General features: G+C 38.1%; 4 protein-coding genes and 1 pseudogene across 5 annotated transcripts; 3 read left to right on the forward strand and 2 right to left on the reverse strand.

Moving 5' to 3' along the window:
- The first annotated feature begins 124 nt into the window (after nt 1-124).
- On the forward strand, nt 125-9618 carry LOC141842992 (beta-adaptin-like protein A). Its single transcript, XM_074731003.1, has 11 exons — nt 125-239; nt 324-840; nt 959-1083; nt 1763-1961; nt 2120-2348; nt 2444-2610; nt 2763-2972; nt 3811-3921; nt 4021-4197; nt 6265-6681; nt 9123-9618. The coding sequence occupies exons 1-11, from the start codon at nt 184-186 to the stop codon at nt 9411-9413; spliced, it is 2499 nt and encodes an 832-aa protein (XP_074587104.1). The 5' UTR covers nt 125-183; the 3' UTR covers nt 9414-9618.
- A 1230-nt stretch (nt 9619-10848) lies between these two features.
- On the reverse strand, nt 10849-14230 carry LOC141842993 (dihydroorotase, mitochondrial). Its single transcript, XM_074731004.1, has 6 exons — nt 14030-14230; nt 13753-13934; nt 12946-13082; nt 11758-11923; nt 11529-11623; nt 10849-10932 (listed from the first exon to the last, which is right to left on the reverse strand). The coding sequence occupies exons 1-6, from the start codon at nt 14221-14223 to the stop codon at nt 10921-10923; spliced, it is 786 nt and encodes a 261-aa protein (XP_074587105.1). The 5' UTR covers nt 14224-14230; the 3' UTR covers nt 10849-10920.
- A 591-nt stretch (nt 14231-14821) lies between these two features.
- LOC141843127 (U-box domain-containing protein 4-like) lies at nt 14822-21922 on the forward strand. Of its 2 annotated transcripts, none has more exons than XM_074731161.1 (5): nt 14822-14942; nt 16918-17198; nt 18736-18852; nt 18977-20977; nt 21561-21922. In XM_074731161.1, exons 2-5 carry the CDS (start codon nt 16923-16925, stop codon nt 21621-21623), a joined length of 2457 nt encoding a protein of 818 aa, XP_074587262.1. In that variant the 5' UTR covers nt 14822-14942; nt 16918-16922; the 3' UTR covers nt 21624-21922. The 2 variants fall into 2 exon arrangements, with proteins under 2 accessions (XP_074587262.1, XP_074587261.1); XM_074731160.1 differs by lacking the exon at nt 14822-14942 and adding an exon at nt 15057-15131.
- A 760-nt stretch (nt 21923-22682) lies between these two features.
- On the forward strand, nt 22683-23465 carry LOC141843671 (major pollen allergen Ole e 10-like; annotated as a pseudogene).
- Nucleotides 23466-23921: 456 nt separating this feature from the next.
- LOC141843102 (NAC domain-containing protein 73-like) lies at nt 23922-25838 on the reverse strand. Its single transcript, XM_074731132.1, has 4 exons — nt 25403-25838; nt 25302-25320; nt 25071-25271; nt 23922-24737 (listed from the first exon to the last, which is right to left on the reverse strand). Exons 1-4 carry the CDS (start codon nt 25535-25537, stop codon nt 24166-24168), a joined length of 927 nt encoding a protein of 308 aa, XP_074587233.1. The 5' UTR covers nt 25538-25838; the 3' UTR covers nt 23922-24165.
- Between the last annotated feature and the right edge of the window lie 228 nt (nt 25839-26066).

Raw genomic sequence — 26066 nt, forward strand, 5'->3', positions numbered from 1 at the left:
GGGACGAGACCGAAACGAACCGGAAGAACAACACGGTTCAGTTCGACCGCTGCATCGGTCTGTTTTTTCATAACCACGGATTATCACGTTCGTCCAAGCTTGTTCTCATCCTTTTGGCCTTTTTCTTTCAGAAGCCCGGCGGCAGTCGCATCCGTTTTCCGGCGTCTGCAGCAGGATCCATCCATGGCTCCGCCCCCTGCTGCTCAGCAGAAGTCCTCCTCTCCGTCTCAGCCTTCCGGGTATGTACTCTTTCTTCCCTCACTCCCCGTTTTCCTCCCAAATCGTAAACCTACTCGCTTCCTGATCCCGTATTGCCTATCCAGGAAGAGCGAGGTCTCTGATCTTAAGCTTCAGCTCCGTCAGCTAGCTGGTAGCCGCGCGCCTGGTGCCGATGACTCCAAGCGCGACCTCTTCAAGCGCGTGATCTCCTACATGACGGTGGGGATCGATGTCTCCGCCGCCTTCAGCGAGATGGTCATGTGCTCCGCCACCTCCGACATCGTCCTCAAGAAGATGTGCTATCTCTACGTCGGAAACTATGCGCGTTGCCACCCCGATCTTGCCCTCCTTACTATTAACTTCCTGCAGAAAGACTGCCGTGATGTGGACCCTATGATCCGTGGCCTCGCCCTCCGTAGTCTCTGCTCCCTCCGAGTTCCCAACCTCGTCGAGTACCTTGTTTCCCCCCTCGCTTCGGGGCTTGAGGACGGCAGCCCCTACGTCCGGATGGTCGCGGTCCTTGGTGTACTCAAGCTATATCACATCTCCGCTACTACATGCTTCGACTCGGATTTTCCTGCTTCGCTCAAGAACCTTATGCTCACCGATTCGGATGCCCAGGTATGATATGCATCCTTGCACATTCAGATCTGTATCAAATTTTACTTATTACATGGATCTGCCTCTTGTGGGACTGCAGTTCGACTAAGACCTGTTTTCGATGTGTTTCTGTTGGCAGGTGGTTGCAAATTGCCTGTTTGTATTGCAGGAGATATGGAACTTGGAGGCCAATAAATCAGAGGAAGCCAATAGGGAAAGAGAGACTCTTCTCAGCAAGCAGACCATATACTACCTTTTGAATCGGTAAGCAGCGAATTGGCAGATTACCAATATCTGACTACCTTGCAGTAACCACACTCCATGGCCGTGAGCTTGGATCCAGCAGAAGGTTTTTGTCTGGCTGGAATGGCTGATTGTTCTTCTTTCCTTTCTAGAAAATAACTTCTCTGTTGTCATAATGAAGGTTCAATACATAACAGTTCCATGCTCTTTTGAAAAATGAGGATGCTTTCTATTTTCTTATTCTTAATTATATTTCTAATAGTAATGTGATTAAACTGAATAACCTGGTTTGCTAGTTCAGTAACAGAATGGATATATCTTAATTATATTTCGAGTTGTGTGAATATTCCAGAATAGTCACCCCAAAGATAGGCTTGTGATAAGGAAAATCTTCCTTTATATCATGATCTGCACATTCTTTCTGAGGCTCAGAAGTGCTAGTTCCTTAGACAAGGATCTCCTGTTATATCTACCGCATGAAGTATATGACTTTTAATTGCTTATTCTGGAAAACATATTCATTTTAATATATTAACTCTTTGGTGACAGATGGTGTTCCGTCATCTATTCCATGTTTATATAATTATGATTTCTAAATATCTTTTACAGTCTCTATCATCTTTCCTGTGCATTAATCTTTTGTTAATCACTTCTTCCCAACCAAGGGATGATATCTAAGTGTAGTATTATAATTTTGCAGGATTAAAGAATTCAATGAATGGGCACAGTGCCTTATCCTTGAACTAATTTCCAAGTATATACCTTCTGATAGCAATGATATATTTGACATAATGAATCTACTTGAGGACAGACTTCAGCATGCAAATGGAGCTGTTGTCTTAGCAACAATCAAAGTGTTTTTGCATCTGACAATGTCAATGACCGATGTTCATCAGCAGGTTCCTATTTAAGTTCTCATTTTGTATGGTTCAAAATATTGTTTTCAATTAGTCAAGCTGCTTCCTAATACCATCACTAAGATGGTTCATTGTCTGAGCTAAAATGATGTCCTTTTCAATCATATTTTTGACTGGCGAGCAATCTCTCTTTTTTTTAGGTCTATGAGCGCATTAAAGCTCCTTTGCTCACTTTAGTGGGGTCGGGAAGTTCTGAACAATCGTACGCAGTTTTGAGTCACCTGCATCTGTTGGTGATGCGTGCTCCTATGCTCTTCTCTTCTGACTACAAACATTTTTATTGCCAATTCAGTGATCCATCATATATTAAAAAACTTAAACTTGAGATGTTGACTGCCATTGCTAATGAGAGCAACACTTACGAGATCGGTAAAATCACTGTCCAACTGTTTCAATTTTCGTTTCACATATATCTTCATGATTGCTGGATATTTGTATTAGTGATGAATGTTCTTATTCATCAGTGACTGAATTGTGTGAATATGCTGGAAATGTTGATGTGCCCATTGCAAGGGAGTCAATTCGAGCAGTTGGTAAGATAGCCTTACAACAATATGATGTCAATGCAATCGTTGACAGGCTTCTACAATTTCTTGAGATGGAGAAAGATTATGTTACGGCTGAAACTCTGGTTAGTATGTCTGCCATGTGGCACTGTAAACATGCTGCAAACAACTATATGCCTTTATAAATTATCTCATCTATAGGTAACCTGTTGGTTTATAAATGACTGTATAAGTTGGAGGTTTATAGCTCTTACCCATGTCCACAAATGTTTCACAGGTTCTTGTGAAAGATCTACTAAGGAAATATCCACAATGGAGTCATGACTGTATTGCTGTTGTTGGAAATATCAGCAGCAAAAATGTTCAAGAACCAAAAGCAAAAGCAGCTCTTATATGGATGTTGGGAGAATACTCCAAGGACATGGCTGATGCCCCTTATATTCTAGAAAGTCTTATTGAGAATTGGGATGATGAGAATGCAGCAGAGGTATTGGTGTTTAATTATTAAGCTATTTTAATGAATTTGGATTTGTCTCTCTCCTCTAAAATACCATTGATAGAGATTGTTAGACTCCAAGTCTGTCACACAAATACCTTTTATAAGATTCTGATTCCAATTCTTTTTTTAATCTATAAAATGATTGTTTAGTGTAGAATATATCTGGTCAGACTTGATTTTCTTAGTTGCAAACTGAGCTGAAGCTGTAGTTTGGTTATTTTTAGATTAATTCTGCAAAATTGTTGTTTTTATTCTACATTTTCTTTAAGAACACAAATCTTTTATTAATTGATAGAATACTTATGGTATGTTCAGTCAAAGAAAAACCAAACTCAACCACAGGCTTCAGCATTCAGGTTTTATTTGATTTAGTTACAAAAATAGTTTGATTAGCTTCAACTTAGAAGGAAGTTACAAAAAAATCATCTTTAAAATTTGTTTCAGTTCGGTGTGGTTTGAATTGATGGGATGCCCCATAATATATTTTGCTTTTATTGGAAGGGTCATCAGGTGATTCTCTACATAAACCCAATGAATTTGTATTTGGTAGAGGAAACTCTTATAAAAACAAGTGGAAACTTATAAGTGAAAATCAATGAAGTTGCACAATAGATAGGTTCATTGGTGGGTTGCAACTCGTGAATTCCATGGTTCATGATGAGAACTTCTCAAGTGAATTATGCATTAAGTTTTTTTTGTATCTGCTTAAGTTATGCCTTTAAAGCAAATAAACCTTATTCACTTTAGAAGGAAAGTGAAATATCTCCATTGTCGTTTATATCTTGGTTCATTATACAGAGAAGTCTTTTGTCTGATTGTTCTGTAGGTTCGTTTGCATCTTCTCACTGCAGCAATGAAATGTTTCCTCAAAAGGCCACCTGAGACACAGAAGGCTCTGGGAGCTGCACTAGCTGCTGGTGTGGCTGATTCCCATCAGGTGTGGCTTAATTTTATTGGATGTCTGATGGCTATAAGATTATTCTTGCCACAAAATTCTGCAAAGAATTACAAAAATAGTTTGACCAATTATTTTCAGGATGTTCATGACCGGGCCTTACTCTACTACAGGCTTTTGCAATATGATGTGTCTGTTGCAGAACGTGTTGTAAACCCTCCCAAGCAAGCTGTTTCTGTCTTTGCTGATCTACAGAGCAGTGAAGTTAAAGATAGAATATTTGATGAATTCAACACTTTATCTGTCGTCTACCAGAAGGTACATAAGTTTCTTTATCAGGATTTGTATGTTTTACTTTGAATTGATTTGGTTGTGCTTTTTGCTAGCCGTCCTTATTAACCTAGAGGAAAAGAGATATCGCCTCTGATAATTTCTTTTCTATCAACATGGAGACGGGTGTAATTTGAATTACAATTCATGTCCCTAACATTATAATCATCATTCAATGTAAGTCCTATATAACATTATCATTTGTAAGTCCCTATCTTTTCACATTAGTATTAGATATACTAACCAATCATATTCAGGATCAATCTCCTTGGTGTATTTCCTTGGTATATTGTTTGCAGAGGAAATTGTGTTACTTGATGAGAGTGTAATTACACTAATTGGTTAATCGTGGAAGACAATATTTAGAAGTTAAATGGTTTTAAAATAAATTGAACAAAAACTGAATATACAAAATGCAATCTCTGTTAGAATTAAAGAATATATGGAAAATAGTTAAGATCAATGGGCACAAATTGCTACAGAAGTTTTAGATATCTCAAATCCTTTGCTCAGCATGAAAAGGAGATATTGATGAAGGTACAATTAATATGATAAAAGAATGGGCAATAGAAATTAGAAAGTGTTTGTCAAATTTTGGGTGGTGGTTGTGTCCTCTTTAAGCTAGAAAAAAAGAAAATTTTATAACTGGTATGACCTTTATCAAAGTGGATGGTGTAAGGGGTAGGAGGAGGCTGTAAAAAAACATTAGTTATATAAAATGAAATGAATTTATTAATTGGAATACTACTAGTGATATTGCTTTGCATAGAGCTTAATGGAAACATAAGATTCATATACCCAACCACAATAGTTGGGCAAACATAGCCTGATGATGATGCCTTGTAAGTCTTATATATTGAGTCAGGAATGGTGATGAGGATTCCTTGCAAGTCTTAACTATTTTGAATCAGCTGCATGGATATTTACAATGCATGTCTGTGGCACAGAATGTAATTTGAAAATGATATCAGTGAATTATTCCTTGTAAATATATTCAAGCAAATAATGTAAACATGAATTTATGATTGTTATATCACTCAAATGATATACAAATGTCTTACATTTGGAATCCCATGCTTTAACTTTTATTTCAATTGAATAATAAGCTAATGCAGGCAAACTCTAACAAAAAGAAATCAGGTCTATGGTTTTCCTTTAAATAAAAAAACCGGCAAATGATTTTTTAAGGACCAAAATATGCAATTTGCAAGCTGCAATAAATTTTGTTCAGAATTTAGCACATATATATATACTCAAGTAGAATGTATAAATTTAACTAAACTAGTTCAAGAAAAATGACAAAGATGAAGATTCTAGCCCAATTTAAAAAAAAAAAGAAAAATCAGTGCGATCAATAGGTTGGTTCTAGTAAGAAAATGTTTTGGTTTAGATGTGGTGTATTGGTGTTGCAGTTGATCTGACAATCTCTTGGCTTGAAGATATGGCAAAAGATAACTAAAGATTAGTGTTCTAAAAATATTATAATTGATGGGATTCGCTGATATGGAGTGGCCAAACAATCTTTCATGCTCCAAGGAGAAAATATAGGTGTCATTCAAAACTGATGATTCTTTTAATGAAACTTGGTGCTCCTAGATCAACAATGTTTCACATTTTTTCTCCTGTACAATGTGGTCATCTTAATAGCTTCTACTGTTGATGTAAGTTTTATATAGAACAAGGTTATGACTAATGACTAGCTTCTCCTGTACAATGGCGGTCATCTTATTAACTTCTTATTGTTGATGTAAGTTTTATATAGAACAGGGTTATGACTAATGACTATCATGGGATTTATGTATAAATCCTTACTGCTTACATGCAAGACAAATGTAAAGTTTTGTACAAGATTTACGGAAATATATCTATGAAAATTGGTAGACATCCTGCCAGCTCCATATTAAATTATTATTTTTCAGGATCTATATCCTCTCTTACTAGTACCAACTTGGCATACCTTTTCTATGAATATTGAATTTCTTTGGTTACTTTGGAGTACATTTTCTGATCACATGCATTTTACACTGTCTAATTTGGTAACTTTGTAAATTGCAGCCTTCTTATATGTTTACTGACAAGGAACACCGAGGACCATTTGAGTTCTCAGAAGAGATTGGAAATTTGTCTCTGGGTCAAGAATCTATGGATAATGCTCCTAGATATGATGAGAGTGACAAAGATTTATTGCTAAGTACATCAGAGAAAGAAGAAAATGGACCAAGTACCAATGGTGCTGCTACTTCTGGATATAGTGCTCCACAGGACTATAATAGTTCTTTACTACCTCTTAGTTCACAGACACAACCAGAACCAACAGTTACTTCTCAAGCGTCCTTTGCCATTGATGATCTTCTTGGTTTAAGCATGCTAGCTGCCCCTGCACCTCCATCATTAAAGCTTAACTCAAAAGCAGCCTTGGATCCTGGTACTTTCCAACGAAAATGGGGCCAACTGGGTGTATCAGTCTCACAGGTAGATTCCCACATTGTGGATCTCATCTCAGCCCCATCACATATTGCACCATTAAGATATATCCTCTCTTTCTCATCTCTTAGAATGGTTTTCTTAAAATATTTCTCTTTTTCTTATCAGTACATAACTTGTGCAGAATGAAATTGGTTAATTTTTCATCAATTCATAAATCTGACAATTAGACTTGTTATTGGAAAATACCTAGATAAAAATTTGAGGATTAAGATCATCCATGTTATGATTCTAACACAGAAGAGCAATACAATTATCAATAGCCAACATATGGTTAGCATTACGTGCCCATTGCAGAATTTATAGTTAATTGTCCTAAATTGTGAGCCTTGCTAGCAATTGAGCTTATTATTGGTGATAAAAAGTTGTGGGTTTCATATCATGTATATTACTCTAACCTAGTAGAGGAATATGATGGTTAATAGTGCGCTCACGGTTCCCACTACATGTGAAGTCTGCAGTCTCGGTAAAGCATCCTCCCCAAATTTTGTGTCCTTTGTTCCTAGCTCGACCTGTTAGTTTTAGGGCAGGTAGAGGAATATGATGACAAATAGTACCCACATGGTTCCTGCTTGATGTTCTGTCTATACACTTAAATAGCTCTTTCTTCTTAAATTGTTCTTTCTAGCTCGAGCAATTAGTTTCACTTAAGGCATGCAATCCTTGGTGTTGATCTCAGGTGTGCTAGTGGATTACAAAGTTAAATATCCTCCGTTGTCAAAAGGACAAACATGATGCATGCAGTGGTTGTTGACCGAGATATTTGAACCTTTTTCCTATATGGCATGATTAGTTCGACCAAACACTCATCATATATTATCATCGTTTAACTATTTGACAACATGAAAAATCAACAGCTTTGCCCACTCTATCTATCCAATGGGATCAAGTGGTAGTGACCTTTATTGACCAGCAGTTAAAAATTAAGGCTTCACAATCACTAGCCAATATGCCTTTTTCTCATGCCTTTACATGCTCATTGCTTGGTTTGATGTTCTGGTGTTCAAGGCATAGAGGGAACACACAAATCCATCTTGAACTTTGTGGCTAAACTCTATCGCAATAGTGATACTATAGGGGAGATCCTGCAAAATAAAAATCAACATTGATAGCAGAATAAATAAAAAGTTTAGCACCCCTTATTTGAGTTGACATTCATAATGATAAAAATGAGAGGTCGAAAGCATTTAATGGTTCCTAAACCACAACCTATTTTCCTCCTAGGATTAAAGAAGAGATTGCACGAAAGATTATCAATAATTCTCAATTATTTTGCAATCAAAACTTGTGTTTGCTAACTCCATCTTGAATTAGATTGGATAGGCTAGTGGGAAATCCATTTAGAAGTAGTGAAAAGGATTGAAGATAACTTTGTATCTAGATTCTTGAGGGTCTTCAAACATTTAATCAGGATAGTTCATCAACCCATTTTTATAGTGTAAAAGTCAAGGTCAAAATAAAAAGAATTATTCTTTGCACATAGGGTAGGGGATTAGGTTGAAAAAAAAATAAAAATGAAAGAAGCCCTAGCCTTTCATTTTGGAAGAAAAAAACCAGTAAGGCTTAGATCAAATATGAAATAGTGGTACCATATAGATAGTTATCTATGTTGATGATATATTTTGATGTCTTTCACTTAATAAAAAAATGGGGAGGGTAACAAAAAAAAAATCTCAGTATTTTGTATTTGCAAAACTCCTAGCCCACAACTCTAATAAACTTCCACTAGATCATTCTAAATGCTAGTATTGAAATTAGATTCTATAGACAAACCCTAGTGATTGGCCTCCAAAGATGTAATGGAGGTGTGCAAAGGTTTCCTTGGGCCAAACAGACATTAACCTAAGTGTAAGGTTTCCTTGGGAGCTTGACTGCATGTCCCACCCGTCGAGCAGGGATGAATGTCAGTTTTAATGTTTTGACAATGCTAAGTGGAAGGGTTAATGCTCGATGGATAAAAGTCATCTTAGGATAATTGGCTAATCTACCCTGAGAGTTCACATCGGCAGGAAGGTTTGACATCTTGATTTTGGTTCTTCACCATTTATTGTTGTATGTTCCAATAGTTGGGTTCGTCCATTAAAGTGGTACATGAGCTAGGTTAGAAACGTCATGAAATTGTTTGCTTCAAATCCTGTGTGGAAGCGCTAAAGCATTGAGAGGATCGAGTTTATATTTCGTTATGTTCCATATCCCAAGGTTCGAAACACTTGTAAGCATTGAGAAAATACTTATAATGGTAGCACAAATAGATGGTAAAATGTATAGGTTTAGATAGTATGTATGTGTTTATGGATAACCAGCAGAGTTTATAGTTAAAAGAGCTGAATCTATTAGAACAATTTGATTGGATAGTATTTAATTCCAAATAGTTGGGACTAATATTATCTCGATCACTTGCTGATGACTAATTTTGTTCTGCTATGCAGGAAATTCCTATTAGTCCTCAAGGAGTTGGTAGCCTAACCACACCTCAGGCCCTCATCCGTCACATGCAAGCCAACTCTATCCATTGCATCGCCTCTGGCGGTCAACCCCCAAACTTCAAGTTCTTCCTCTTTGCTCAAAAGGATGACGGATCAGCATCGTTCTTCCTGGTGGAGTGTATCATCAACACCTCATCAGCAAAAGCACAGGTGAAAGTCAAGGCAGACGATGCCAGTGCATCCGAAGCCTTCTTTGCGTTGTTTCAGTCAGCTTTGTCAAAGTTTGGGATGTAATGAATAGTCAACAATTGCATCTTCCCTTCTTCAATGCCATATTAAGCTACATGAATACTAAGCCCGCATATTTGTTTGATGAGTGGTGTAATAAGTTAAGTTGATGAAGCAATTTGACGTACAAAACGTGGTGCAACTGCTGTATCCATCTAAGAACTTGCCCTTCAAACTGTTGCACTTGTACAATTGGTTAATCTTCACTACAGTTTTTCTAGACGTCATAAGCACTTTAGTACTATTACTTTTTTTTTTGCCTTCTCATTTGCAATAAAAGTATTATTACTCCCATTATTACACGTTCAATTCTTCTGTCATGTATGATCACGTGAGATGTGTGTAATTATTTATCCCTTGCGTTCTTTAAGATTAAAGCTTAGCAATGGTTATTGCTCTGCTAGATTATCTTTTTATGATTGTCCTGAGATCATGAGTCTGTGGTTACTCATGATATCTGGCCTAAAGCTATTAATCTAGAGTAGACAAGAACATCAGATTGGAGATACTCATCGTTGCATATTCACCATTATGTGGAACTGTACAGCTAAATTTGATTTTGAGTGAAGCAACTTTTAGGTTAATTCAGTTCCTATACCTAATTCTTTGCCTTCCGTGTTGAACACAACCTCTTGGATAAAGGTTAATTGTTATTTCTGTTATCATCATTATCATTAGATTAGTTTCATTTCTGCTAATTTTTGCTTCCACTGAAGAGTATCAACATGTAATCAATATTTCAATACATTTATTTAATTTTACTTGCAATGCTCATTTATTTTACTATCTCTAATTTATTTCTTATATATTTTTTTTCTTGATTAATTCTTTCATGTAACCACACTTGTGATTAATCATTTAATCAATGTTTGATTTATTGCTGTGGAATAAATTTTCTTCTCATAACTTAGCAATTGATTATACTATCTTTTCCAGATCATTCTATTAACTTTTTTTGTTTGGTTCCCCACATGAAATTATATGATATGCGTAGATTAAGACTAATATGAACAACACGAGTTGAATTTGTGGGTGCACTAGCACTGCAATAAATGATGTCTTTCATTATCATGATGAATTGCTGCCTAATTAAATTTCCTCAGAGAGCTAACAATTCACGAAAGCTCGTTGCAATAAATGTCGTCTTTCATTATCAATTGTTCTACCTCTGCGCAATAAAGTTCTTTTTTTTTTTAATTTTATTGATGGATTTTAAAGACAGAATTAAAATTTATTATGAAATAATTAATATATTTTATTTTAATAAAATATAATATTTAAAAAGAAATTTAAAGTGAAATTTAAAATGAATTTAGGATGAAATTATAAATAAAAATAAATATTAATTATAAAGAATTATGAGATAAAATTAGATTTTTCAAAAAATCTATTTTTAAAAAATTTAAACAGAAAATTTTCCATTGGGGTTTTTACAAATGAATTCTTCGCCTTTCGTGTGGAGCACTATCCGTACCGAGGAAATATCGATTGCTGCCGCTTGTCACGGCAGATACTATAGCTTCTCCTATGGTAGAACTGATGAATCAACACCAGAGATTGGCGATACAGCAAATAAATAGAGCAACCAGTTTAAATATTTGAAATTGTAGCACACATTAGGATATCTTTTTGAACTAAAAAAAAACCTTGTCAAACTTCTTAAAACATCATTATGAAAAAAGGATCAAAGAAAATCAGATAATGACAACACTGTCACACTTGTAGAACAAAAACTCTGTAAATAAGGGTTTAGCCTATTTGGATTAAGAAATGTTGACCTCAAACTAAACAAGGAAAATGAAGAATATGCCTGCCAACTGCAAGTAAAAAGAGACGTTTGCAGACTTACAGAGTTACTTTAAACACCACAAAGTAACACAATGTTGATCACGTAAGGGCATTATTATCCAGGATGATTTTGCAAGTGTATCAAGATTGAAGAACAAAAGATAATATATGATACATTTAGTAAGTTGTTCTTAAAGATACCATCTATTATTGAATGTGCTAGTTAACTTTTCTAGAAACTGTGAGTATTGTATAAATGCAAAATGAAGAGTGAATAGTTTCCTATTAGCAAAAGAAATAGTTTAACCTACTGTGGATCTCTCGTTTTAGTACCGGGAGACAGTAATTGTGAGGTTGCAGCCCACCTTGAAATAAAGAGTTTCTATTCAGAATAAGGTGTTGCGGTGTCACTGTTGCAGCAACAGAACCTATAAGAGAAAACACACCACAAATGTGTAACAAAAATTACAAGATAATGCTTCTATTAGCTCTTGGCACTTACTGCCAAGGGCTTGTCCTGTCTGAATAAAAATAAGAATAGAAAGAAAGGAAAAAAATGAACCATCACTGCATGATTCAATAAATTTAACAGCTTCCATTGTAGTTATGTGTTCCATCACAACTTTCAGATGTGGAAGTTTCTTTAGCAATGGTTCTAAAATTGTTTCAATGAAAATTTTTTCTCGGTCAAAGATGTCAACACTTGGATCAGTAACTTCTCCATGGACCTAGTAGAAAGTGTCATGCAAAGATATCAGGTTCTGAGATTTAAAAGGACAAATAATATGAGCAAAAAGAGGAGAAATATTCTGCTTTCACTATGCTAATATTTAGAAACATCAATATTGCAAAATGAATTGTGGAATAAATTAGGCAATTAGTAACAATTCACCAAATATTGTAGTAATAGCTCTTTGTATATTGATTTTTAATAAGCTAAATGAGTTAAGAAAAGTAATAAAAAATAATAATAATAACCTTATTGAGCTTTCAGAAATTCAATCTTTCAATATTTTCATGTAACTGAATAGAATATTCCATAGCAACCATGTTCATGAAAGAAATATCAACTAATTGGAGTTCAGGAAGATAAATCCCAATTGTGGTGTATGCCAATGCAACCAGAAAAGCAACATTAATTCTTCCACATGCTTGGTAGAATATAACACAGACCAATTTTGACATCTAATGAAAAAGGAACAAACATATCCAAACAATCAAAGAAGAAGATAGAAACTAAGTCTAGATCCAAACATTCACAATAATATTGAATAGTCATCTAGGAAATCATGAAAAAAAAAAGCAACATATGCGACTCAGTTCCAGTAGCACAAGAATTATAATTTTGTAAAATCACTATACCATCATGTCACAACTAACAACATGATGATGACTAATTTTTACATAAATTCAGCATTCCCAGCCGCTACATAGTAAATGAGATTATGCTCAATAATTCATATGAAAATTTCATATTTGTAGATGTCAGTCATATCATAATGGCTAAATATTAATAATTAAATGAAAATTTATATTAAAAGGATGCATGTTAGTTGTATGCGAAACTATGCAGAACACTCTATAAACCGAAGCAATATACTGAAAATGTCACGTTTACCAATCCGTCATTTGTGTTTAAATGTAAAACAGAACTCCATGTATATCACATTTGCACCCAAGGTTATCGACTTGAGGTGTTTTGCACAAATCACATTTGCACAAACCATCATAAGATAGTGGCTTCACATACCAGCAATGGCATATTAAGTTTTGCCATTTCTTCTAGCACAGGTAAACACTTTCCAAATATATCAGTAACCCCATCTTGAGAATTGGTAGTTGCTCCAGCAGGATATAATTTTATAGCAAAGACCACTCCACTTTGTCCTGAAAAATGAAGCCATCATAAGATCAAAAGCTAGAAGAAATTAACAGGCAATTTCATTAAAGTCAAAGTGCTTCGGAGGTATACATTACTTTTAAGAACAGCGAGTACAAAGCAAAGGCATCTATGTACAATGACGACATATATAGGTCTGCATAGAGGATGCTGGAACATTAATGAAAGTGAACTCGAGGAGGGGAGCATAAGCTAAGGTAACAGGATAGGATTTGAAATTTGAAGTTTATGGAACAAAAAAAAAAATTCACAACAAGGAATCACCAACGAAAGATTTATTAGATATCTGTATGGAACAGGCAAAGCTTTATCATTCCATGACTAAACCTTGCGTCCTAGAATTTAGAGCCTTTATCTTTCAATGGCTGGTAATCACGAAATTCACATTTTGACGCAAAGTCTAGTCATTCTATGAGTGAAACTGTCCGTTCCATAAACGGTAAGGAATTAAGGAATCATCAAACCAGAAATGGGTATTGGAATCTTGTTGCACTCTATACGAGATGCCCTGCAACTACAATTTTAAACAATCAACTTCCTGGAATGACCATTCTTTCAAACAAGTGAGACGGATAAACACATTGCGATCGTCCACGATAAATCAACATCTAATTTTGCAATATCAGACATGAAAGAAATAAAAGGTACGGCATTTACTGGCAAGCTTGATCTCCTCGGGGCTGGTGTTGTCGGTGAGATAAAGCGTCATGAGGGGATCAAATACACTACCCTCCGGCAGCGCCTTCAGGATGGACTGGCGATAAGCCACCGCCGCTTCTGTGGTCGTAATAGGAGGCTTCAGGTTCGGCATCACGATCGCCCTCCCAAATTGCCTCGCGCTGCACCACCGCCGCCGCCCACCAAAATCTCCACTTTATTAGTCCACCGGAATCAAGAGGTAAGGCGCTGCTCAATAACCCATCAATCTACCCACCTGTGGGAGGCCACCGCATGGAGGAGCTCACCCTCGCGCAGGTGGAGGTGCCAGTCGTCCGGCCGCGTCAGGGAGAGCTCCATTCCGGCCGCCGCGGACGATGCCACGACAAATCGATGCCTTCTCAGATTGATCGAACTCGGATGGTAGGAGATCCGAGATCGCGGGCAAGCAAAACAGCAGGAGGCTGGCATCGGAGTCGAACCCTATCATTCAATGATCGTCCAGCTCTCTACTCGTCGATTTTGAAGTAGGCTGAAAGTCTACGCTCGGCCCAATAACGAATGCCTTGTGATCCATAAAATTATGAAATTATAATTTAAAATTTAGATGAAAAATGTAGACAAAAAATAATAATAAATATAATATATTATGGATGAAATCTAGATATGATAATTAAACAAATAAAAGTGGTATTTTAACTTTTGTCCTAGTTCACACGGGAAATGCTACGGGGGATCTGGTTCCGTTACGGGCGTTCACATTTTCCTCCGTGTCTGCGCAACTACTCAAGTCATCGTGCAACGTGTCTGAAATCGATGCTTCTAGAAAATGATTCTTACGGTACACGTGGCATCGCCGATTCTAGCCAATCAATCGTACTTGCAAACTATTGAAATTTATCGTGCTTCTACTGCAATTTTGTAGTGTTGCGCTTCGGTTCCAGTAGTTATTTGTGGATCAAAAATAGTAGGGTCATTTGCAACGGACGCCTCACCGTTTTCCTTTCAATCGTTCCTTTTTTACTCGTTGCGGTCAACCAGTTCGACCACGACGTGGTTGAATCCAGTAACGGACTCGGTCCGCGAGTGGATTTCCAGGCGCTGGAAACCCACCGTGACGACAAGGACGACCTACCGCGTCCCGCTCGCCTCCCGTTCCTCCTCCTCCTCTGCTGTCCTCGACTGCGGCGGTGAGTCCCTCTTCCGCTCCTCTTTTCCGCCCTTTCTCCCTCCTCTCGCTCCTCCGACTCGCTTTGGAGGGCCGATCCGTTCAGATCTCTCTCCCCTTGCTTTCTTTCTCTCCGTCCCTTGCTTATCGGATCTGCCGGTGGCTTTGAGGAGCGGCGGGGGTTGATTCTGCGTTCGCATGGTGGGATTAGGTAATGATCGGTTAATAGTGCGTGCTTGGATTTGGGTAATAATTGGTTTTAGTTGCACTTTAAAGAAGTTATGATCTGCAAATCCCTAGATTTGTGGTTCTGTCTGCGTCAACGAGATTATGAGAATTTGGTTTTATTTAAGCGTCGGAGGGATGTGTTTGTTGTAATTTTGGAAATTTTGAATTGCCCTAGTTGTGACCCTGATAGAGTTCGATAAGATGTTATTTAGTCGTGGCATGTAGCACTTGGATCGCTTTTGATCTAGGTATCGTTGGCATTTAATATCAATTTGTGGACAATTTTTTTCCTCGAACACTTCACTAATTGTCACGATCTAGTTTAGTGAGAAAACTAAGAAATTAGATTACAAGCCTAAAACATCGTCCAGTTGCATCATCATTGCTTTTGAAACTTTCTCTTTCTGATGTTTGTGCAAAAATGCGTTGGTTGCTGATAGATCCAATTCTTGTTGTCATCTAGGTAGTTAATGTATTATTAACTCGAGCACAAATGCCACTATTGGCAACTGCAACAGTAATTTGTTGAGTAGAACCTCCTCATTTTAATACTGAAATTGAAGGAATTTTCTAGTCATTCCACTCATGATATATCTTGCTATGATTTTCTCTGATGTGGGCCTTATTGACCACTGCATGAGTATTTTTTTCCAGAATAGTCACGTGCTCCATAAGATGCTGTCATAATTCTTGTTTGAAGTTCCTGGTCTTCTGGTCATCTGCAACATGAGAAGTGAAAGTGATATTCATAAAGCTGACTAATACAATCTATTTTTATGCTCTATTATTGACTGTGTTAACTTTTGGCGACTGGTGGTAATATACTCGAGTGGTTGACGCATCTTAGTCTTTACTGATTGATAGAGAAGTTCTCTGTTCAAGAAGAACAATGAATCTTGAAAACATTGGATGGAATTGGTTGTACTGGGGATAAATGTCGTTTTTTCTGAACAAGCTTGTTCCATAGACCAGTTATTCAGATTACGTGTGTGGTACATGTATTTGTAAGGATTAAGAAGTTGGCTGTTCGTGGGCGAGGTACCTTATCATCTGAGGTGGCTGACAAAGATTTCATTGCAAGGAACATCTAGTGGAATAGAAATTTTAAATGCAATCATTCATGTTTACCCCATCTCAAATGAGAAATACTCCTTTAGGTTTTGTTGTAAAGCTAATCACCTAGGGCATAGCGCCTTGAGCTCCTAGACTTTCACAGTGTTATTTTTGGGGTTGGGTAGACTGTATCTTGACTATTTATTTAGTGGCAGACAGTGTATTCATTTGTCTTAGGTGCTACTTATGTTGGGTGGTTGTCCTATGAGAAGCATGTATTCACATCAGGTTTGTGCCTAGTCAATGTTGAGCTCAATACTATTTACACGATTATTTTTATTTTGTCCTTGCTTCTAAGGATTTTGTCTTGTAGTTATTGCGTCGAATCGGCTGTACAATGCACCACATTACTTTCATGCAACATGTCAGGATAAAGCAAATCTCTTATTCTTGTGATCACATTATTCTTTGTACCATAAATCCAATGGCCATGTGCAAGATGGTCATTCTAGTGTTTTTTTTACAGCAGTCTCTCAGTAAGCTGTTTTATTTTTCCTATCGGGGAAGGATCATAGTTAGTTCTATAAGTCAAATATTCAAAGAATTACTTAATCTCGCATAGTTTGAGACATGCTAAATTTTCACATCTATAGCTAAAGGAGGTACAACTTATGTTGTGAATGCTGTTGTATATGCTTATCTTCTTGCTTTTATAGGTACAATGGGGACATCATTGCTAGCAGACCTGGTCGAAAGTTTCAAAAAGTTTCATCTTATATCTGCTAGCAACAATGTAAAACATGATACAGTTCAAAGATACTGTAAAACAATTGATCAGATCCTTGAGCAGTTTAAACCATTGTGTTATGAAATTGCTACTTCTGAGATATCTTTGGATGAGCAACTAGTCAATATGTCGAAAGAGCTAGATGCTGCAGTTGTTGAAGCTGGGGAACTTCTTGAAAGCTGGCACACAATGATCAGTAAAATTTACTTTGTAAGTATACGCTTGTCTCACACCATTTGGTTTACTGTTGCTGCTTATCACTGAATGCTACTGTCAGTGCGAATGGACTTGACATGAAGAAATAATTGAATTCACTGTACCCCTCCCCCCACCCCCACACCTTATGGTTCTAATTTCTATAAACAAACTAAAATATCTTAACTGAGCATAAAAACAAATCTTGATCCTAAAAAGTATTTTAGTTATTCAAAGCTATTTTTGGGTTTTAGCTTTATTATTATTACTATTATCACTACTATTATTACTACTACTACTATTGGTACTATTATTATTACTATTGTTGTAATTATTATTCTTTCTACTACTATTATTATTATTTTGTCTATTTAAATTATGAGAACATGGATACTTAGTTGCATTTAAGTAATTTCATTTAGGATGCCATATTCTCTAATAAACATAGGTGAAATGAAAATTTTAGCTGGGGCAGGTCTGTTGTAAATAAAAGAATATGATAGATTTGTTAAAATTTTCAAATTATAGCATAGATTTACTAAGAGTTAATTGCATCTACTATATGTTTACTGCATTTTATATTTGTACCCTAGTTTTTTGTGTAGTATCTCATACACAAACTTACAAACTATATCATGTTTATTGTTCCGTTGAATTTATTTATGGCAACTATGTTCAACAATATTAAACATGATTTAACTTTTTCCATATTTCTAGGTCTGAGTCTATACATAATTGGACCCAGGTCCAAGATCAATCAAACCAAGGTTACACATGCAAAAATCATGAAAGTGGAAACCTCACATCCACATTTAATGGGTTGCGCCAAGTCATCAATCATATTGGTTCATCATGCTTGCAATTAAAGTAGACCACACAATAATGTTGCCAGTCTAATCCTGTACACTGATCGCACACTGCACCTATAGTTATATATTGTAAAAATACCACGAGACAAAGGTATACCAATTTTTAGCCCCATTAGTTTTGAGAAATTCTGGGTGTTGTTCATGCACAATGTAATTCACCAATTTACCCCTTGTAATTATATCCTGAGTTCACCATTACCTTATCTTATTCTATCAATTTTTTTTTATCATACCTAAGCTATCAGACCTACCCCTAATTGTCTTCATTCCTCTTTTCTTTCATCTACTTCTATATTTTTGTATCTAGTTCTTTCCTATTTTTTCTGTGTATACTTCATTTGAGTGTATTTTTACTAAATGATCAAGGAAGGGCATCTGCCTGCCTTCTGAGAAAAAAAAGAGACTTAGGAGGAAAACTAAAACATGTTTGTACTTGATACTATTTCTGGTGCAAGAGCGATAAATATCATGTTAATTCGTCGTAATTGATAATATACTTGTGTTATAGCTGTTTGTTCACATTTAAGCTGCTAATACAGTTGTATATTTGTTTTGTGTAATTCAATTTCTTCTAGATGAATAATTCTTGTGTGTTAAATCTTATTAAAAATTTGCAACATAAGATGCAATCTGTTTTATGTCTATTGTAGTTACAACATGCTCTTTGAATTGCCTTTTTGCAGGTTTTGCAAATAGAAAATCTTGTTACCAAGATATCTTCATCCACACTTAAAATAAGTGAACTGGTGACTCCTCTGCTTCCGAGTCCAATAGACAGTACCATACTAAAGTGCATTGAGGTAAATGAATATATATGTGTCATGTTGCTTTTCAAACTCAATCAATGTGTTAAACTATTTAGAATATCCTATGCCTTTTTGCTATGAGTCAACACGATAACTTTTCCTTTATCTCTGTGCACAGGAAACTCAGTACACAAATGAGTTAAAGATATCAGCTGTCATTGAAAAGGCCATTACGGATCAAAAAGAAAAGAATAGGCCTAGACCTGAAGATTTGGATAAGATTTCTAACTTTCTGAACTTGTCGTCTAATCAAGAATTGCTCGTGGAGGTTATCGCACTTAAGAAGCTCAGAACAGAGGTTAGCTGCAGTGAGACCCAGGAAGAAGTAGAGAAGATTGATCACATTGTTGCTCTTGTCACATATATGCATGACTGCCTTCTTCAAGTTAAACAATTGCATAGTATTAATGGTGTGCCTATCCCCACTGATTTCTGCTGTCCACTTTCATTGGAATTGATGTCTGATCCAGTTATTGTGGCTTCTGGACAAACTTATGAGCGAAATTTTATCAGGAAATGGCTTGATGATGGTTTCAATGTCTGTCCAAGGACCCATCAAACACTTGGACACACTAACTTGATTCCAAACTATACTGTGAAGGCATTAATTGCAAATTGGTGTGAATTAAACAACATCAAACTTCCTGATCCAGTGAAGTCCATGGGTTTGAATATTCCTTCTGTCTCTCTTAAACCCACTGAAGGAAATGTTGCTGAATTTATTCTTCCTCGCTCTGGAAGTTCTGCTAAGATAAACCATCAAAGATCTCCAGAACATGGGAAAGTGATTACTTCAGAAAGGGACGCACATTCCTCAAATGGAGTCTACCATGCAACTTCACTTCATCTGGACTCTGATTCATCACCCGTGCAAATTGTGAATGGATCTGATCCAAGCATTTCAAGGTTATCCTTAGTTAGTACTGCAAGAAACAAGGAACCTAGCTTGGAACAGAGTAATATACATTCTGGTGGCCAAAGTACCTACCAGTCAAGACAGGATTCAGAACCCTCAACAGATGATGAGCGATCTCCATGTCATAAGCGGGCTGAATCTGCTCCCAATGTTGTTTCAAGAGAGACTGTTCAAATACCTGGGGATGCTGATGAACTCTCACGGGTTTCAAGTGATTTGACACATTATAACAGTGATGCTTCTGGTGAAATTGCACAGAATGCTATATCCTCCTCTTCGCAAAGAGAACCTGAATTTGCACCACCATTGGATGAGGTTCGCCCTAGAAATCATAATATCTGGAGACGACCATCTGTCCCTCGTATCATATCCATGGAATCCAGGCCTGATTTATCTGGCGTTGAGTCTGAAGTTCGTAAGCTAATTGAAGGTTTGAAAAGTGATGCTGTAGATACAGTGAGAACTGCCACAGAGGAGCTCCGTTTTCTTGCTAAGCATAACATGGAAAATAGGATTGTTATTGCAAATTGTGGAGCTATTAGCCTATTAGTTGGGCTGCTTCATTCAACAGATTCCAAAACTCAGGAAAATGCTGTCACTGCCCTCTTAAACTTGTCAATTAATGACAACAATAAAATTGCCATTGCAAATGCTAATGCCATAGATCCTTTGATTTATGTGCTCGAAACAGGCAACTCTGAAGCTAAAGAAAACTCAGCTGCAACATTGTTTAGCCTGTCAGTGATTGAAGAGAATAAAGTTAAGATTGGGCGATCAGGTGCTATCAAACCGTTAGTAGATTTATTAGCAAATGGGACTCCTCGAGGAAAGAAAGATGCAGCAACAGCATTATTTAATCTGTCAATCTTTCATGAGAATAAGTCACGAATTGTACAAGCTGGAGCAGTGAGACACTTAGTCGAGCTGATGGACCCAGCAGCTGGTATGGTTGACAAGGCTGTGGCTGTTTTAGCAAACCTTGCAACTATACCGGAAGGGAGAACTGCAATTGGTCATAATGGCATCCCAGTACTTGTGGAGGTAGTTGAATTGGGCTCTGCACGAGGAAAAGAAAATGCTGCAGCAGCTTTACTTCAGCTATGTACTAATAGTGGTAGATTTTGTAGTCAAGTTCTTCAAGAAGGCGCTGTGCCCCCATTGGTAGCATTGTCGCAGACTGGTACGCCGCGAGCTAAAGAAAAGGTATTTCTATTCAATTTCCCCCCTATGATTGCACTTATATGATCCTGTTAGCAGTATTCTTGTCTTGTTATTTGTGTTACAGAAGTTATTTTGGATTGTTGACCAAGATCTTTCTTGTTTATTTGGACTACAAAACTTGGTCATAACTCTTAAATCAAAGATCCATACTCAGGCGTAGTTTTAAGTATATATATTCTTGTGGACAAAGATAATGAATACAAATTTTACTTGTATGTTTACTGAATCTTTTACCTGTCCATCCCTTCATATGCCCTTGAATTGCTTCAACTGTTTAAAATTTTTATTGTTCTTATATATATATATATATATATATATAAGCTTTAGATGTTGAACACAGGTTTAAGGTCAATATACACTCGCTAATACTGTCTCACTGTAACATTGGCGATTGCTAACTGTCATTAAGAACAAGATGGGTTTTTGCCTTATAACAGGTGGTTTAATTGGTTGCACATGAGAAGCTTTTTAGTTTTTAGCAGAATCTATCTTGGCTTACTGGTGTTTGGCGTGCTGAAGAAAATGGCGTTAACATTTGATGTTCCTTGTTTTTTCTTATTTCCAGGCTCAGGCTCTTCTAAGCTACTTCCGTAACCAGCGTCATGGCAATGCTGGGAGAAGATTATGACCCAGCTTTGGTTTCCTCAAATCTATATTTAAGTACAAGAGTTTGATCCTATCAGCTATTTAAGGATTGATGCACTCTGTTCTCGTCCTGACGGTAATTACACACCGTTTTCAGAGTTTTTTTAGCGTGGTAATGCATGAAAGATTTGTTAGCCGTTTTCTTGTAGAGAACTTACTAATCTGTACAGTGTTCATCGGTCAGTTGATCAATTCTTTTCTCGTCGTGTGGTTGTAAATGCTTATTTCTGTGCAATATGTAATCTTCTTCCTGTAACTTTCATCTCTATCAGTCCTTTTGTCTAGTCATGATAATGCTATCCATCTCGATATAGGCATCGTTCCTTGTCGAAGAGCTTGATGTCTCAAGAATAGTGTTTAGGCATTGAGATTATAAGAAAATGACTGAGAACCACGAGATGAAAATATATCCTTTTTCTGGTAATTTGAAGATTGTTGTTTGTTGCTTAATATCACCGGTATTGTCACAGGTATTGTCACATAGTTTAGTGCGTGGTGTCTCGGGAGGTGTATCAAATAATTATTGTTCATGGGGCATGTTGCCAAAGCTAGCATCCTGTGCGAAGTGATATTTCCCCAAAACTAATTAATACAAATGAATCTTGAAACAAACAGAGTAATGGATGCATCTCGTACCCTGAATCCTCTCGAGGAACAATAACTTTCCCTAAAGTTTTAATTCTTACTAGCGTAAATTTGTAACCTGGGTTCAAAATATTGAAATTTGAGGAGTTTAATTCCGAAAAAAAAAAACAACAACAAAATATCTACAAACTGCGAAATTTAGCCGCCCAGATAGTTTTTTTCCCCTCTGGAAATTATGCTGCCAGTTCCAGTAAAAGAAAGAACTTACGTTACTAATATCTTGTTTTTACATTAAAACTCGCGTCACGTTAATCCCATTTTTTCTCATAAGATCTAAATTAATGCGAAAGTATGCAATTGAGTTTCTTGAATTCATGGCAGTTTCGCCTAATTGCGCTCCAAAACTGATCCATAATGATTATATTTAATGATAATTATCTATTAACGGACAATAAACCAATTTATTATCATTCATCATTACAGCCCATTAATCCACGCCGCCTAAATTATTCATCCTCTTCCTTCCTCTCCCATATAAATCCCCTGCCCACTTCACGCCCAAACATACTCGACAAGGAGGATCTAGCAATAATGGCGAGCAAACTCGGAGCGGAGATCTGCTTATCATCTCTCTGTTCTACCTTGTTACTGCTTTCTCTCTTCTCTGGTAAATCCAAAATCACTCATTTAACATCTTCCTCTTTTTCTCAGATCACTCATGCGTTTAGTACTCCATTGCAGGAGCTGCCAATCTCGTGCATGCCGAAGCAGGCGTAAACAATTTTCCCTCATCTTCCGTAGGATTGAAAAGATAGTTTCTATTGATCTCGAATGTGCATATATAAAGCAGAAGAGTTTGTACTCGTTTTTGTTCGCAGAAAACTTGGTGCGTCGCGAAGCCTTCGTCGGACGCTGCAACGCTGATGGCGAACTTGAACTACGCCTGCTCGCAGCTGCAGGTGGACTGCAGCGTGCTGCGAATCGGCTGCGCTTGCGCTCGCCCCGACAGCCTCATCTCCCACGCCTCCGTCGCCATGAACCTCTACTACCAGACCGCCGGCAGGCACTACTGGAACTGCTTCTTCAACGACTCCGCGCTGGTGACGACGACTGACCCCAGTGAGTCGATCGAGTCGCTTTTTGATGTATTAAGTTGACGAATGCCGTAGCTCTGTCTTCTAACTTGCTCTGAATCATGTCTGTTGCAGGCTTCGATAGCTGTGTTTATGCATACATCTGAATTGAATTCAGTTTATTAGGTTGTGTATTTTCATGTGCAAAAGAAGGGAGAAATTGACAGTATAAGGCATGGTCATAATGTTTCTAGTGGATGAATCTATATATCAATTCTGATTCAATGTGCTGATGAATATTGTTCATGTGAATCTAACTGATAAAGGCATCATCTTTGATTAAACAAACAACAAAAACAATAAAAAACAGAACAGGATCGATTAAACCCAGAGCGCCCCTGCTTCTCTCGAAATGCATGGGCACGAGTTCGCCGGTGATATGGACGCCGATAAGGTGATCTATTCCCACCACCGGAAGCGCCTCCCGCAGCCTGGGGTCTCCCTCGCTGAGGACCTCGCACAGCGCAGGGTTGACCCCGAGCATCTAGCAGCATGCAGCAGGCGCCGCGCGACCTGGCACATGCAGCACCCCGACCGCCCCACCACCACCACCACCACCGGATGCTCCGCCACCATCCGCCTCAGCTCGCCGCCATGAGGCCGGTGACGGGGACGACGGAGGAGACGGCGAGGATGAGCCTTCCGAGATTGGTTCTTGCTCCGTCGATTTTATTCGGTTCGTAATATAAAAGGATCAGAGAGGTTGCATGGCGCATGCATATGACAAATCTAAAATTGTTGTCGTACATATCGTAGAACATTATTGAAGTTACTTATTCTATCGCTCTCTTTCCTGGTTTTTGCCCTTCAAGTGAGAAAGGAAGCCCCGCCGCCACCACCACCATGCATGGGGAAGCCATGAAGCATTTGGCTCTGGCCGCCTTGAATGCTATTGTACGCCATCAGCGACTGCTGCTGAGTACTGTAGCAATCCGCACCACCGTCGTCCTCGACGTCGTTGATCGCCGTTTTATACTTCGCTTCGAGGGCGTTAACATTAAGAACCTCTTTCACCGTCGCGGTGCACTGCCTGGGCTGGGTCTGGTAGAAGACCTTGGAGACCACCAGCTCGCCGTCCTTCTCCTCCTCGTCGACGCCTAGATGGTACTGGTGCATGATCCAGTTCGTCTTCTGGGGCTTCCGCTGCTTGCCGTAGTTGGTGTAGAGGACCAGGATCTTCTTGAACCCCTTCAGTCGGCCGCCGGCGGCGGCGGCGAACACCGGCCTCGTCTTCCCGGTCTTGTGCCACCGCGTCTCGCTGCCCTGCGCCTCCGGCGACGTGCTCTGCACCACCACCTTCCTCCTCTTCCGAGTCCCCGTCGTGTACGCACGCGAAGGCCGGTGGAAGAAGTGCCGTACCACACCATCTTCGCTCACGCCTACACGGATCGATATCGAACTATAATTAATTTTTTTGAAGAAGAAACTCAAATAAATTATAACAATTATTCAGAAATGAAATTAATTAGTGTTCTTGCGTAATTTGGTCTAAATCTTGGGCAGCAAGTTTCGCATGCAATTAGTTGCTTGCTTTATGCCTCATTCACAACACGTGAAGCAACGTACGTAGCTTCTGATATCTAACAAAGATTTGTATGCGACGATATATATTGAAACCACATTCACACAATTAATTACCGAATGGATTTAGAGTATCATAATTCTAAGGATTAATTTGATTATCACTGTTTAAGTATTAATTAATTAATTACCGGGGAGTTTCTCAGGGTGTGTATAGCAGATCCCGTCCTCCCCTTCGATCGTGGGGATGAACTCGTCGATGAGAGGATGAAGCCTCATCGGGTCCGCCCTCGCTTTGCTCTCCAAGTGCTCCAGCAATTCCTGATCCGTCGGATCGAACTTCACCCCCGCCGGGAGCCCCTCCTCCTCCTGCTCCGCCGCCGCCGCCCCTCCTCTTCCTCCTCCTCCACCACCACCACCACCACCACCACCACCACCACCCTGAATCATCCATCCGTTTTGATTGTTTAATTACGTGGAAACAGAGAAAATAAAAAGAGAGATCGTTGAAGTAGAAGAAGACCTGCGGCCGTGGCTCGTACTGGACGCGGAATCCACAAGAAGGGCAAGTGGCTAGAACTGTTCGCATCAGAACCACACTTGAAGAGCTCGAACTGTTTCTGCTTCTCTCCGTGTTCTCCATCTTGGATCGCACCATCTCATGTTTTACTTTCCCTGAATTTCCCTTTTCTTTCTCTCTCTTCTTCTTCTTCTTCTTCTTCTTCACCAGAGGATGAGAATGATAACCGAATGAAGCCAAGGCGGAGGTTAAAGAAGAAAAAGAGAAAAAAAAGAAGAAGAAGAAAAGAAAAGAAAACAGTGAAGAAGAAGAAAAGAAGCTTGTGCCTAGATCTCAAAGCTGTCGTATGTATGATCTCTCTTCTCTGTTCTCTCCTCGCTCCCACTCGATCTCAGCTGCAGTGGCGATCTTCTCTCTACCTCTAATATCCTGATCTTCCTCAGAAAACCCACAAAGGGAAAAGGAAAAGGCAAAACGAGGGCTAGCTATTTGTAGACGAGGGGAAGAAGGGGGAGGAGAGACACTTGAACAAGTAATTAATTAACTACAACTTGCTTTTGCTTGTCCCTTAAGCTTCGCCTTGCCATTGTATTATTCATAAATGCAAATATGTACGTGGCCTAATTAATTAGAGCTTAATTAGGAAAGGGAACAACCAGCTTTTGGG

Source organism: Curcuma longa, chromosome 12 (assembly GCF_044706935.1).
Source record: "Curcuma longa cultivar G26 ecotype Majalengka, Jawa Barat chromosome 12, ITB_CL_G26_1.1, whole genome shotgun sequence".
Classification (NCBI taxonomy): domain Eukaryota; kingdom Viridiplantae; phylum Streptophyta; class Magnoliopsida; order Zingiberales; family Zingiberaceae; genus Curcuma; species Curcuma longa.